Here is a 16,362-nt window from a genome sequence, read left to right as displayed (position 1 = left end):
CATATTTAAAACTCATATTTATAATTCATATACCCTCACTTTTTAATAATAAAGTGTATCCCTTTTGTCCTGGTATCTTTATGTCTTTGGTTCTAAAACTTTAGCATACATGAGACTCACCTTGTTAAAAACAGTGATATATTGTAGAGTTGTGCACCTGAAACCTATATAATTTTGTTAACCAGTGTCACCCAATAAATTCAATTAAAAATACCTTTTACATTATGACTACATTGCCAAAATATCTTATGCTGGAGAGAAGTAGTTTAAAGTAAAGCAATTAAAAAATAATTGTAGTTTCTTTTTAAGCATAGAGACCTATGTCTATAAGATAATATGTTAAGAACAAATACACTATAAATTAAAACCTTTATAAATCAATTAAAAATTTACAAGTCTAATAGTTAGATAAGTACTTTTTTCACATAAAGTGTTTTTTTAGAACACATTTCTAGTCCACGCTCCTAATGAACATAGCTTATTGCTTTAAAATGAAATAAAAATAAAATAAAAACAGATGCCTGGGTTCCGTCTCCACAGAGTCTCATGGTAAGGGAAATTTTTATACATATGTAGAGAATGCACACATTAATGACAGGCAGTTCCTCAGTGTCACAAAGAGAAAGAAAGAAACTTCTTAAATGAAATAATTTATCCCAGGTTCTATTATTTATGAATGCTTAATGGAATAATTGAAAACCTCCTAGAAATTTTATGCAGGAGTTGTTTTAAAATTTTTTACGTGTAATGATTCATTCCAAAACAGAGGTCCTATTTCTGTTTCTAGTAAAATATAATTATATATGATTTGGTCTCTCACTAGTGTTTTGTTTAGGAAAGGATGCTCGCTCTTAGAACTAGGTGGTAGGATACAGTGTAGAGGGAGGAAAGCCCTTCATTCAAATGGAGCCACGGGATGTGTGTGTCTCTTTCCAGGACCAAGAAACCTCCTTCCCCAGGGCACTCTCAGCTCAGAGACTCTCCCCACGGTGGTGCTTTCTAGATGGTGAGTGTTTCTGTATTTGACGGAGGGGCGAGGGTTGGGGCTGCAGCAGGGCAAGGTATCTATTGGTGGAGTGGACTCTGGTTTTCCAAAGGATGATTCAGAAACTCTTCACGGGGCTCTATGTGGTTGGTGTTTCCATCTCAACCATGTGGATTTGCTGATGTGGCAACACAGTTTTTCTGGAGTTGTTAACCTTAGAGCAAGTTGGTTAACTCTGGCTGAACTTCTTAACAACGTTATGTCTAAGCTGCCATTTTCCTTCATTGCTCCTAACCCCCAACCCCTATTTCCTAAACCATGCCGATACCTCTCTTAAATGGAGGAAAATAGAGAGGTTCAGCAGCCGTGGGATGGGTACCAACACGTTTGTTGCTTGCCTATCTGGAAACTTCCATATGGTTTTCATTAAACTATCATTTCAGTGTGATGCATAAATTTTTATCAAAGCATAGAAAATATCAGTTGTGTTCATATCTGCTCTGCTGAGCTGACATTGGATGCAAAACAGGTCAGTTATTTTCTAATTGGTTCATGAGGCCATTTTCCATTGCAAGCATCTCTCGCTCCCTGGATGCCGCTCAGTTCTACTTTTCTACCCAGTTCCCTCCATTGATTTCCATTCCTGGGTATGTGCTACCCAGCATATCTTCCACCCCGTAGCTCTCTCTCTGTTTATCTGTGTGTGCATCCAAGAAGATACTAATGTGGTTATGAGTATAACAGGATGTGTGATGTATGAACAGTACTAAGAAGAGGAACACTTGTATCCCTCTGAAATCTGACCCACATAAATCATGACATAGGTTTTCGTTAATGGCTTGTCAACTACCTCTGAAGGTAAATCACACTTCTTTTCCCCCAGCCTTTTTATTCCCTTGTGATGAGAAAAATATTTCTTTTTCCGGAATTCACAGAGGAATGGCTTATGTTTAAGAAAATGATGAAAATGTATATGCATGGTTCTGTACACAATCTGTTCTGTCTGTGGTCTTTGATGAACTTGCATATTCGTTTGACTCTATAAGCAGTTTTATTGAAGTCCTTTACGAGGTGATTACAGTCACGGTTAGAAGAACAGAGCAGAGGAATGCCTTCCGAGGCAGGTCTCCTTCTGTTCCCCTGTTGCTTTCAGAGGGCCGGGACTGGGGCTCGTTTCTCAGCTCATTTCCTTTGGGGAAAAGCTAATCATTAAATAGTTATGATTTTTGGAAGGGTTATTTGCATTTTAAGTTTTTTTCTTTCTAGTACAATGTAGAGCCTCTATTTAAAATATCTGGACTTAGATAGATTTAAGCAAGGAGAAACATAATGCTTTTGAATATGAAGGATAATCAGAATAATTTCAAAAAACCCAAGTTTGTAAGGTGTTTTTGCCCTCAACCTACAGCTGCAGCCTGGTCAGTCCCTTTTAGAAATGCTTAAATTATATGTATGTGTACACGCACGCACGCACGCACACACACGCACGCGCACACACACACACACACACACTATTGCTCTTTTGCCTTTCTTCAGACACAGGTTAGGGACTCGGTTTTAAGGTAAAATGATTTCTTTAACACCAGATGTGGCCCCTGGCTCTGCCTCTTCAAGATCTCTTCCAAAAGAAGTATCATTTTCTTGGGGAGCCTGGCTAGCTACAGTTTTCCCTAGCTCTGTTCACTTCTGTCTGGGGTCCTAAGCTTTTCTTAATAGATTTAGAGACTGGCCAGTAATCTGTATGACTGGAATGTAAGGTTTCTGATTGACATCGTAGGACAGAAGGTTAGAAATTTAGTGCCAGATCACAGAACACTCTGAATGCCATATACTATTTTTTTTTTCTAGCAACTTCTGCTGATCGCTTTTATCGAATAGACAGATCTCAGGTAAGTTTCTGTGAGTCTACTTGGGAAAGTGAAAACTTCCCAAGTATATATACTTTCTGGGCAGCTAATCTTATACATCTTTCTGACAAAAACACTACAACATGTGCACATTATGGAATGGTACTATTTGCCTAAGCTATGAGCTTTTTATTTGTCTTCTTGTGTTTTGTGATTTGTGGACTGAAGGTGATATGGCTTGACCTTTTAAATGAGCACAGAAAATAACTAGACTTGTAAATATAATCACCAGCCTGCACTTTAAATTTTTATTCACCCTGCTACTCATAAATACTGCTTCGCAGTCAAATTGTTTGCTTTCTTAACATTTTAGATCTCAAGTATATATCTAGGCTGCTTGGTTTCAACTCATCACCTCTCAGAGTTCAGTAATAAGAAAATAAAATGCTTATGCCTAATGATAATAAGTGTTCCCACTGTCCCAATTCTCCTGCAAATAGAGTTGAGTGTGGAATCCAGTGATAAAACCAGTTGTTAACTATGCCATTTAGCCTTGACCAGATCCAGGGGATAGGAGTCCAGGTTATTGTGCACTCGTGCTGGACCACGTTCCAAGTTGGGCTATCACTTCTTTGATAGTATTTGGGAAGAAGAAGAGGCAAGACCATCTCTGGTTATACCTAACAAACTCCTGAAGCCAGCTAGGAACCCAAGTGAGGAGGGATCCACCTATTTCCCTCCCAAGCCTCTTGCTACGATGTTGCTTCAGGGATGGATGTCCACTAGTCAGGCTTCTGAAAATTCACTGTAGTCATTCGATATGTCACAGAATTTCATTATTCTGCAAAGCCAAGGAGTTTTGTTTTGTTATTCTTCCGATGATAGGTTTGAACGTCCCCGTCAGTCATCCAACAGGCTTCTTTTGTTCTCCTTTAGGAACATTTGCACTTTGTGATGGAGATTTCTCAAGATGAGATTTTTATTCTGGATCCAGATATGGTATTGTCGCAGCAGGCGGGGACACCGCCAGGAATGCCTGATCTGGTGGTGGAGCAGGCTTCGGGGTGAGTACCCTCTCCTGTGGCATTGTGATGATGAGACAGCCGCAAGGTGCCATCAGTGTCTTGTTTGGCTTTGGAATTGACATTTCTAATGACAGCAAACTCTTTTAAAATAGAGTAGTCCCCTCTTCATCCATGGGGGATATGATTCAAGACACCACCACCCCCAGCCTGGGTGCCTGAAACTATGGATAGTATCAAATCCTTTATTTTCCCTTTGCATACATACCTATGATAAAGTTAAATTTATAAACTAGGCACAATAAGAAATTAACAACAAGACCTGATAATAAAATAGAACAATTATAGCAATATACTGTGATAAAAGTTATGTGAATATGGTCTCTTGCTCTCTCTCTTTCTATTTGGTTGATCTTATATCTGAGACAGGAAGTCACTAAGTGACTAACGGGCAGTTAATGAACATAGCACAGAGACCCTGGACAGAGGAATGATTCCTGTCCTGGGTGAGACAGATCGAGATGGCATTAGATTTCATCAGGGTACTCAGAATGGCATGAAAGTTAGAACTTATGAATTGTTTATCCCTGGAAATTTCCATGTAATATTTTCGAACAAAGGTTGACTGCAGGTAACTGAAACTACAGAAGGTGAAACCACAGACTAGTTAGGGCTGCTGTACAGATTTTCTGGTTGTGGTTTGTTAGCATCTTATATAGTTGCTTTCATTATAAGTCTGTCTTGTGAATGGTTGTCTAGAAATATAAATACTTTTCCCATCCAGGTTTGTGTCATGTCTGAGCCTTCTTTACCTACCACACCCACACTGCCTACCAAACCAGAAAGTGCTGGTGTTCCCATTTGTGCATATATATATCTTTAATGCCTGTATTAGACAAATAAAAATTGACACAGGTGACTTGACAATTATTTTTTTCCTCTTCCTCCTCCTCCTTCTCTTGTTTCCCCTATATCCAGGCAGCCTGGGGCATAAAAATTCTATAAGGCTAACTGTCCAATGCCAAACACTTATTATGAGCCACATAGTGTGCTAAATGCATTTTCTGTATCCTTACCACCACTTTACGGTGACTTAATCTTGTTAAGTGAGCTATGCTTGTTTCCTCATCTGTGAAATAGAAATAATAGTACCAACCTATGGAATTGTCTGAAGATTAAATGAATCGATCCATGTGAAGTATTTAGAATAGTTCCTGGCACTTGATAGGCACTCATGAAATATTATATTAAAAATAATCATCATTATTTTTATTTTTCAATGACCCTGCTGATTTGCTATTATTCTTGTCATAAAACTATTGATACAAAAATGAATGCCTAGAGGGTTTTGTAACTTTCTCAGTATTGCACAGAAGATAAATGAAAAAATTGAGATATAGTTCTGGGTTTTCTGATGCCAGAGTACATGAAAGTAATCACTACATTGAATGACCAAAATGTTATTTATATTTCTAGGTGATTTTAACAATTCAAAAATAGTTACTTAGAGCACTTTAAGTGCCAGGTACTAGCCTGAGCACTTGGGGAATAAGAATGCCAAAGTCAAAACAGACGAAAATCTCTTCCCTCTGTGACATCTAATGAATGAGCCTCAGTGGTTTACCAGGGTACAGAGGATCAATAGTTAAAATAAAGATTTCCCTGGAATGCACACACACGTGCTCAAATAGCATATACCTGACTAGCTCTTACACCTATTCACCCTTCACTAGTTTATTTGACCCTTGCTGTGATTTCTGAGTATCTCAAGCTCTGCCAGGGCATCAAGAGAAGACAAAAATTGTAGGATGGGCCCTGGCCGGTTGGCTCAGTGGTAGAGCGTCGGCCTGGCGTGTAGAAGTCCCGGGTTCGATTCCCGGCCAGGGCACACAGGAGAAGCGCCCATCTGCTTCTCCACCCCTCCCCCCCTCCTTCCTCTCTGTCTCTCTCTTCCCCTCCCGCAGCCGAGGTTCCATTGGAGCAAAGATGGCCCAGGCTCTGGGGATGGCTCCTTGGCCTCTGCCCCAGGCGCTAGAGTGGCTCTGGTTGCAACAGAATGACGCCCTGGAGAGGGAGAGCATCGCCCCCTGGTGGGCAGAGCGTTGCCCCCTGGTGGGCGTGCCGGGTGGATCCCGGTCGGGCGCATGCGGGAGTCTGTCTGACTGTCTCTCCCCGTTTCCAGCTTCAGAAAAATACAAAAAAAAAAAAAAAATTGTAGGATGGAACAGATGTATAGCTGTGTATAGGAAGCTGGAGCTAGTGATATCAGAGCTTTGCTGATAAGCGCAAAGGGTGATCTAACCCAGGGGTCGGGAACCTATGACTCGCGAGCCAGATGTGGTTCTTTTGATGGCTGCATCTGGCTCGCAGACAAATCTTTAATAAAAAAAAATAATAACGTTAAAAATATAAAACAATCTCATGTATTACAATCTATTCATTTCCTACCACTCATGTTCATGGTTGCGAGTGGCTGGAGCCAATCACAGCTGTCCTCCGGGACAACACCAAATTTCTATTGGAAAATGCATAATGTACACGGGTCATTTTATGGCTCCCATGGAATTACATTTTAAAATATGGCGTTCATGGCTCTCTCAGCCAAAAAGGTTCCTGACCCCTGATCTAACCCTAACCCCGGGAGTTCCAGAAGGCAATGGAGAAGGCCAACTTTATGGTCCGTGTTCTGTGAGTCAAGCCTGTTCATGGTGAGGAGAACAAGTGAGATGATGAGTCCTGCTGCAGAAGCAGTGGTAACCAGAGTCAAGGTGTCCTCCCAGCCCACCTGAGCAAAAGGATGAGTCACATCCTGTTGATCCAGTCTGTCCTCGATCTCGTCAGTGTGGACCCATTCTGCCAAGCTCTCCCTGGTCTTTGACCTATTACTTATTCCCTCCCTGTCAAATCATGGCCAAAGAAACAAGGCTTTGTCTGGGTTCAACCTATATGAACTCTAGCTCCAAAAAAAAAAGTAGCCTGAAAAATACACAAGTACATGAATCAGTCCCTTTTGTATTTCTCACCAGCGGCCCTCACTGGACAGAAACCAGGAGCAGCCGAGCAGTGAAAAGATGGGCTTTGTATTTTTTATTGAGAGGAGAGGAGGCAGAGACAGACTCCTGCAAGTGCCCCCACCTGGGATCTACCTGGCCAGCCCCCTACAGGAGATGCTTTGCCCATCCAGGATGTTTCTCTGTTACTCAACAACCAAGCTATTCTTAGAGTCTGAGGCAGAGGCCACAGAGCCATCCTCAGTGCTTGGGGCCAACTTGCTCCAATTGAGCCATGGCTGTGGGAAGGGAAGGGAAGAGAGGAAGAGAGAAAGAGAGAGAGAGAGAGAGAGAGAGAGAGAAGTGAGAGGGGGAGGGGTGGAAAAACAGATGGTCACTTCTCCTGTGCTTTCTGACTGGGAATCAAATCCAGGACATCCACACACCGGGCCAACGCTCTACCAGTGAGCCAACCGGCCAGGGCCAACATTGTATTTTTGAATCTGCATTTCTGCATTAGGCTCCATTACTGGTTTTAAGTTGCATTTTAAGTGACTTTGTCTTGAAATTCGGTTTTCCCATCTGTGAAGAGGGCAGAATTATACAAATAGGTCGTGATGGTTGAGAAAATTAAAAGGAATAATAAATCTGACGTACCTAGTAAACACCCAGTAAAGGTGAATTTCCCTTCTCACATTTATAGACAAGACTTGTCTTGAGAAAGTGCAGAGTAGGTCCTGTGGCTGACTTTGCTGACATGTCTGGTGCCTGTCTCTCTCCCAGAATGTCAGACTGGTGGAATCCCGCACTACGGAAACGCATGCTGAGTGACAGTGGCCTGGCAATGATAACACCACATTATGAGGACTCGGATATGAAAGATCTCAGCCACTCCCGTGTGCTACAGTAAGAGTTCTCTCTCTATTCTATTCTGGTGTCCCATTCTGATTCCTGGGAAGGGATCCTGTGGGCTCTTCACCAATGGGGAGGCTTCTCTTTGCAGTGGTGTCTGTGCTGTCTCATGACCGTGTCACCCTGTGGTTAGACATTTCATTCACTTTGCTCACCTGTACCCACCCCGGCTCCCCATGGAGCTGCACTTGTCCTCTCCCTTGCTCATGAACCACACACAGACCTTCCATGTGGATCTGTAAATACAGTCATCTCCAGCAGTGTTTGCTTTTCTGGAATCCAGTGTTGACTAGACATTTCTGTGTTGGCGATGTCATGAAGACATGCCTGGGGGTGACCATGAATAGTTTGGAAGTGATACATAGTTCTCACTTGTGTGAGCATTTCAACACGTTGGTATAGCTGTGTTTCATTTGTGTCCAGTCCTGAGCCTGTGGATGTGTGCTCACTGCAATGCTACCGAGAGGTTTTGCTGGCTGAAGGGGATTGCTGCTCACATTATAGATTTGGCATTTGTTCATAGATCAGAGGAGTAGGTGCGCTTTCTTGCGAGCCGAGTTCTGATCATGGTCAGAAGCAGAGTGAATGGTGGAGTTTGCAACAGTGTTGGTACATTTGTGTCCAGAGAATCCTCCCTCCTGTTGTTCCATCTTGCAGGAGCAGGTGCAGTGTGTGTTCCCGGACACACTCAGTCACACCCAATGTGTCACTTCAAGCCTATCACCCTGTTTTAGAGGTTATGCAAGTTCATAGCAATTCATGGAATTAGGGTTTCCAGTCCGATCCAAGGCCCTGATTGAAAAGGGACAATGGCCCGGTAACCACTTAGTCTTATTCTTTTTATAAAATAACAAGTTTATTGAAATCTTAGAATCCAAGGGTTAACTGAAGAGCAAGACAGTCTACTGTTTCCATAGGAAGAGAGAAAGCGATTTCTGTGTGACAAAGGGGAGAAAAATGAGAAATCTGAAACTAATTATTTCATTGGTAAAAATTGTATGTACTTAGACATTCTAAGGGCATAAATTGACTCCATTTTAATTGCTTTTCTCTGCTACCTCTTACTTCTGGTTTTGCTGTGTGAAGAGTAGAAAGGAAGAAAAATGAATTACTATGGATTTTTCTTTTTAATTAATCCATGTTGTTAGTTTCTGATGGCATTTTGATTGCTTACAATTCAGAGTGTTTTTCCATTTTGTTTTATACAGAATTGAGGCTGTGAACCTGTATGAGTCAGCCACACATTGATGGCTTAAAAAAGTGGTCATCTAGCTGTGGGAAGATTTGTTTGAAAATTAAAGTTTTATTTAGCTACAGAAATAGCAAGTAAACCCAGACAAACCAGACAAATGTTTTAGTTGTCCTCATGCACAGGCTATTTCAAAAAAGCAGAGGACGATCTCAATCAAGTTTCCTGTGCCCTAATTTTTCTATATATAGTATATTTATATACCATGATATATGAAGCTAATGTTTCTAAGATAATAAATATGCTTCCCATGAATCACAAATAAATGTACTACTGTATATAGCAACCAGGTTCTTAAAATTATATCAAAATCAACTCTTTATTTTTCTTTTGGGTTATCTTTTCAGAGATTTCTCTTACTATTTTATCAATCTCCAATTGGCAGCTAGCTGTTTTCCTGGCCCTTTATGCTACTTGAGCTCTTAAATACACTAGAGCTGCTGACTCTGTTTGAAAATTTTTTCTGTCAAATATCTTGGAAAACAAAGTACCGTTCAGACATCCGCCCAGAACCTTTGAGTCCTTCCTGCTGACTCTCCAGACAGTCAGCACTGGAGACAAGCGTCCCCTCTGGCTCTGCCTGCACCCCGGCTCACAGAACCAGGGGGCAGGGTAAAATGGTGTTTCCGCATCATTTCTCAAAAGAATAACACCCTAATCCAGGGGTCTCAAACTCGCGGCCCGCTGAACAATTTTGTGCGGCCCGCAGACTAATCCACGAAGTTCAAAATATTTTGGATAAAATTAAGTAAGCCTAGGGGCCTACTTGTATTTTTCATTTCTCTAGCATCCTAGCTAGATATTAGCTTAGTTAACAGCAGTTGTGATGCGAACTACAGTTTCTGGTCGTTTTGTGACACTGAAAAGTGTTGCGTAACAGTTGCCTTTTGTAGACCTAGTGCTGCCTGCCAAACGGCTGTGATCTTGCTCTGCAGCCCACATGCTGAGTTGAATTTGAGACCCCTGCCCTAATCTGTCCTTTAATTCTTTTTTAAAAGTTTTTATTGTGTTTATTAGTTCCTTAGGAAGAACATCTCTTTATTTCCTTCAGAGATCATTTCTGATATAAATAAGTATAATTGCAGTTATGGAACAATGCAGTTATATATTAATAATATATGATTATCATATATGATATATTCTACATTAATATGCCATATATGTTAATATTAATATCAACTAATATATATTGATATTAATTAATATATAAGTAATAAATATTATCATAGTTAATCACTATATATGTATTATGTGTGTATTATATATATGTAATATATATACATGTATTATATATTATATGTAATACATATTACATGCCATGTAATATATTTACTACATATCATATATATTACATATATAATACATGGTATATATAATATAAATATATAATGTAATATTAATATAATAATATATAACATGTCAATAAGAAGTATTGATAGAATACCTCCTACTTGCTTTGTACCATAGTTAAATAATCTTAAATTCTTTCAACAGTTTTTATATTTCTCCTCTGCTTAGCAGCTGAATAAACTGAGGCTCACGAGGATTAAAATATTCTTCTTAGGTCCCCCAAGATAATAGATATGAGAACTGTGGCTTGAATGAGGTCAGCTTGACTTCTAACTCTGTGCTGTTTCCACTGTACTGCACTACCCTCCCGAAGGGCCAGTGCAAAGGCCGGTACCCAGAGCCCCAGGGCCGGAGAAAGATTTACTTTGGTTTCTAATTTCCTTTAGCGTTTGCAAATCAGCTACTAATAGCTTCACAATGTATAATTTATTCAAATGGCTGAACTGTTCAGTGGTTAAAGAGATCATTATTTTTGTATGGTTTAATGAAAGTATAAAAGCTATTTGTCCAAAAAATAAAAATAAAGCTATATATCATTATGTACTTGCTTCTTTTTTTTTTTAAAGAAAGGCCACTACAATGTGTAAGATGATGTGAACATGATGGTGAGCTCAAAGTCAATGCCTCCACATGGCAGTACCAGTGCACTAATGTTAACTCACGAGTTAAGTGTGCAATGATTTCATGGCAGTACTATGGCCAGCACAATAGTTTTATTCATTCAGCCATTCATTCATTCATTCTATCAAATTTATGGGGGTGACACTGGTTATACAAAATTATACAGGTTTCAGGTATACAATTACATCATCTGTACACTGTATTGTGTATTCACCACCCCAAATCAAGTCTCCGTCCAACACCATTAATGCTGCCTATCCCCGCCTCCATCTCCCCCAGCCTTCTTCCCGGGCAGTTACCACACTGTTGTCCCTGTCTATGAGTTTTCGTGAGTTTTTCTAGACATCATTCAGATGAATGTAGGTATGAGAAATGTGAAGCAGTTTCCTTATGCACTTTAATTATGGTTGAGTACTATCCAATGAAAACAGAAATAAAAGTAAAAGCACTTGGTAGTAGAAAATTTGTAAAGATAGGGTTCCACGTACTGTGTTACTTATTAAAAGTCCTTACACATATTGTTAACCATTTTTTTAAGAAACATTATTATGAAGTAGCCTGCTTTGCATTAGCAGACATTTGAAAAAAGAAAACAGTCAAGCATGCCATGTGGTGGTGTAAAAATCAAACCAATGCTTTTATTTATACAGTACCAGCTAAAATGAATATGAAATTTATAGGACCTAACATCTGATACCATAATACTTGTTATGAAAACAAGAGGAAATAGAATTCTCTGCTTTCTCCACATTTCCCTTTTTAAATTTTGATATGAAAAGGATGAGTGTTTAAAGAGTTAATGAAAAATGTTAGACTAAAAAAGGACTTTGAAGGATTCCATTCTTATTTTCTTTAACCTTTGCACAGAAGTAGTTAAGGGTCTGCTTCTCATCATTATATAACCAGAATGCACCTCAACTAATTAAATGTACTCAATGACAGTATAGTCTCGCTCTAGCTGATGTGTGCTTAAGCAAGTTCATAGAACTGGCAAGTTATTTAGAAATATCCAAAACACCTAATAATACTTTAAACTGAAAAATTAAATCCTTTTTAGTGTAGTCTGTATTTCTGAACTACCATTATCAAGAAAATAGTTCTGAAAACAACCCCCTTTCAAAACCTCAGACATTCTGGGCTAGCTGTGGGAGCAATAGCTTCATTTTCCTCTTGTCTTCTGCTATTTCCTTTACCTAATTTCTTCTTGGAACATTAGGTGGTGGCCCGACTCCAATAAAAAAGATAATTGGACATATTGTCAAAGCTCCAGCTTCTCAACAGGAAGACAGACTATTTATTGAGCAATGATTTCGGTTGTGGGAATGAATATCTTTCAAACATCACAATCAGATAAGAGGAAGAAAATTAATCTTCTTAGTAGGGTAGAGGTTTTGCTCAAATGGGTCTTGGAGATGAAATTGGCACTGTCGGGATAGAGACAGCCCCTTGCGTCTGTTTTGCTAAGATAGTTGGGTCCCACCCGCACTTACCTTTGACTGGTCTAAATCTTGTTCTCCCTGGCTAATCGCCTAGGCTGGAAAAGCTACATTTTAGCTGATGTGTATCTTTCTTTCTGACTCTCTTTCTCCCTGCCTTAGCTCAAGTTATTACCCTCTCTGTTTAGCCAAACACAAAGTAATTCACTGTCCCTTTATGTGTGCAAAATATTTCATAAGAGATTATTCTCTGATCTTTTTATAATTGTTCCCCAAACAGTTGTGGATATTGGGCCTCCAGTGCTTTTTTGGTTATGGAGTTCCACTTCCATTTCCAAGGTTAGTTAGTGGCAGAGCCAGAAAAGAATTCTTTATGCACCAGATCTGTTTTGACCAATATTGAGAGGGGGGGAAATAAAGTACTTGCTAAGGTACACTAATAATAGGTCTCTAATATTAAACATTCATTTTATTGAAAATGATATCAAGAAATTCTGCCCTTCCGTTTCTATGAGTTCCAAGTTTTGCCAGTGATAACAACAGGAAGAGATACTATCACTGTTGAGTGGCTCTCTTTGCTCATTTGGAAAACATGGTGGCCTCACCTACTTACACTGGAGGGATATTGTGAATGTGATGGAATTTGATTGGATCCTTCTTTAAAGCATGTGAGTTCCTTGGATGGACAAACTGTAGACTGCTCATCCTGTGTTCATGGCACTGTGCACCATACCCTGTGTAACGGCCATTCAGTAGGGCAGGCTTGTGGGGTGGGTGTTGGGTGAATGGGTGAATATTGGAAGTTAGAGAAAAGGGGCTTCAACAAACCAAAGCAGAATGTCTATTTGTAGTGCTGTAGGAAACCCAGTACTAATCCCATAGCAGTTGTCAGAAAATGATATATAAAATGTGTCACATTTTTGTTAGACTGTGGAATCCATTTACATATTACAAATTGTAATAAGGATCAGTTCGATCCAGGGGATTCACAGAGTAAAATCACAAAGATACATTGAATCCTGGACTCCGAGATGATGCTATTTTACAGGTGAGATGGTCAAAGCAGACTATGGTGGGTCCAGGACGTTGCGGGAACTGTTGAGGAGCACGGTGGTGGGGTGAGGTGGGGTGGGGTGGGGCAGAGAGGAAAGGTCGTGTCCATGAACCTCTGCAGTGAGATGCTGGCGTGGTCCCCACACCATGTGTGTCGCTGGGTTATTTTGGTTATGTCAGTGATGGTTAGTCTTTGAAGAGGTTTTAGAGGTTCTTTGGGTGGAAGGGAAGAGACTTGGCACATAGGGAGCCATCAGACACCCAATTTTATAGATGGAATAGAATCCTTGCACTTTCTAGGGATTCCCAACCAAAGGAGAAAAGGCAGAACCAAAACATTAAAGCATGGGGACCATATGTCAGAAAAGTGATTTTCCTGAGTCACTGCCCAGGCAGGGGGCTGTTGAAAGGACCTCTCAGGATGTATTAGGGTCCTCTTTAGAAACAAAGCAGAGGAGACACCTCGTTTCTCCCAATAACACCCTCTGCTTTAGGGCCTTAGGCAAAACCAGTAAAAAGGTGAGAGAATCTTTTGTGACAAAACCATTTAAGCACCTTTGTAAAACTGGGAAATGATAACGTCATCTCTCTGTACACTTGAATCTGGAGAGAGTATTGTTAAGGCCATAGAGGAGTGGGGATATTTCTTGGTTTCTATGGCTGGGCTAGAAGTGGGGACTTGGGTGCTCAGCCTGTCTTGTGTCCCCTGAGAGCAGCCATGTACTGGTGGCAGGGTCACGAGGCATTCATTTTTGTGCAGCTGGTCCTCTTGTCCCTGAACCAGTTGCTGGATCTTCCTTATGGGCCTAATGATGACATTAAAATCTCATTAGTTTGGTAATTAGAATAAGGATATGTAGTTGGGTAAGTTGGATGGGACCCAAGCTCAAACGAGTTGGCGTCGCTGGAGCGGATGTTAGTCCTACAAAACATTGGCCTGTCTCTCCTTGAGTCTTTCTAAGCAGCGGGGTTAAAATTTAGTCATGAATGGTAAGAATCCTCTCCCAGAGCTTGCTGGGGAAATGGCCGTGCTGTCAGGAAAGGGGACCAGTTTCTGAAGACTCAAACTATGGTATTTTCCTTCCTTTCTGAAAGGGGACAAATATTCAATGTCAAGTCCACTGTCAACGTCTTTCTGAAAGGACCCTGCCCTGTGGAGTCCGTGTGCCTTGGGGACATCACAGGGCTTCCAGGACAGGTTTCTGCCACAGGAGGGAAGGTGGGAGGCAGCTTCTGCCCTCAGAGTGTCGCTTTCTAACTAAGGGTGCCCGTCAGGCTAAATGTTTGTTTTTTGATGTTAGCAATCAGAGAAGAGAGAAGCGGCCGCCGTTTATCCTGAATGTGACTTTAGTACATCCACCGGTGACATGAGCTATCTCTGCAATAAGTCCTCCCAAGTGACCGCTGGTCGTGAAGCTCACCTTGGCAAGATGGCCCCATCCTCGTGCATTCCCCTGAGGTTGCCTAGGAATCCGATCACTACTGTCCCACCTCTTCCCCTCACCTCCACAGAGAGGGGCAGAGACCTCAGGGAACACAGGGGCGGGGGTGCTGGGGACAGTGAGGCATTAGGAACTGTGGCCAGGACTGCCGAGGTCACCAGGATCCAACCTGCAGTTTAGCTCTTCTTGATGCCTATGGGCTCAGCGGGTTTTAGACTAACAGGCCTTTTTCATTCCTTTGGTCCCATTTAAAAAATATGCAAGCAGTTATACTGAAAATGATGATTTTAATGTGAGGCATCACATCTTTTATAGCTGCATGACTGTGCTGTGTCCAGTATACATTTTTTTCATGACTTCTTCAAAATGCTAAAATGTTTTCCAGCAGTGTTTGTATTTTAGGCAGTAAAAAGTGTGATAGTCGTTTCCATGTTGAATGAACTTGTTGAACATTGGTTTTGTCAACACCCTCTCTTTCTTTGATCTATTTGTGTTCTATGTCCACTGTCCAACTTTTGCCCATTTCTCCTCATTGCTTTATTTACCCACGGAATGCAAAGGAACTCCCCTGCCCCATTTTAGTTGCAGTTCTTAGGAATGAACAGTAGGTGGCAGTAAAATTTCAACCTCAAAGGGCATTTATTTTAGGGGTTTTCTCAGCAAACTGATTAAGGAGCTTGTTTAGGAGAAATTGAACTGTCCAAGCCAGCAGTTAAAACAGAGGTATTTTTGAAATGCCAACTGTAACTTAACCCAGGAACTTATTTAGAAAACACACCAGATATTTCAAGTACAGCTCTTGTGGGGATTATCAGGGTCTTTCTTTGGGTAGGCGAGTCTTAAAGAAGAGGAGATTACGAGAATGAAGGGAATTAGAGGAATTTACACACCATGAAGTACTCACCAACAAACTTTTATTATTTGAGTTCTGGGACTTGTTTCCCTATGTCCACACAAATGCCCGATTCTCCCTCCCTCCCAGGGTTTCGCTCTTTTCGCACCCTCCCTTCTGTCGGTGGTGAATGTTACCTTTGAGCTGTTTGGCAGTCCCTGAATGGGTCGGTGGCCACTTGAATAGCGAGTGTGTGTGTCTTTCATTTCAATGGCACTCTGTGTGGCTGCTGTAACTTTCATCTCTCTCGCCCGCTCTCGCTGGCTCTCTCTCTTACGGTCCAGGCTTTGTGCATTGTCTTCCCAGCAATATTCATAATTAGAGGGAGGGAGAGCAAACAAAGGGAGGATTGTAGAGTTGATGGGGATGCTCGGTGCTAAGGGGCTTGGGGTTCTAATGAGAGATGCTTTGGGGGCTAGAGGAACGGTGGTCATGGTGTCACCCACATCTGTGATCTCACTCTTTCTCCCTCAAGCCCCCACAATGATGTTATCGGCTGGACATAGCAACCCCCTATGCAGTGCACATCTTGGAAGGTAACTCAAGGGGGAAACGCTATTGTC

General features: G+C 41.1%; 1 protein-coding gene across 1 annotated transcript in view; it reads left to right on the top strand.

Annotated features, from left to right (window-relative positions):
* The window catches only part of DGKI (diacylglycerol kinase iota), a 356,858-nt gene that overhangs the window by 288,916 nt on the left and 51,580 nt on the right, over positions 1-16,362 (top strand). The window contains 4 exon segments of the mRNA XM_066362797.1: positions 937-1,006; positions 2,834-2,874; positions 3,769-3,896; positions 7,628-7,750. Of these exon segments, the coding sequence (XP_066218894.1) occupies positions 937-1,006; positions 2,834-2,874; positions 3,769-3,896; positions 7,628-7,750 (362 nt within the window).

The sequence above is a fragment of the Saccopteryx leptura genome, chromosome 2 (genome assembly GCF_036850995.1).
Source record: "Saccopteryx leptura isolate mSacLep1 chromosome 2, mSacLep1_pri_phased_curated, whole genome shotgun sequence".
NCBI classification, from domain to species: Eukaryota; Metazoa; Chordata; class Mammalia; order Chiroptera; family Emballonuridae; genus Saccopteryx; species Saccopteryx leptura.
Note: the sequence above shows the minus strand (reverse complement) of the source record. Positions and strands in the feature narration are given on the sequence as shown.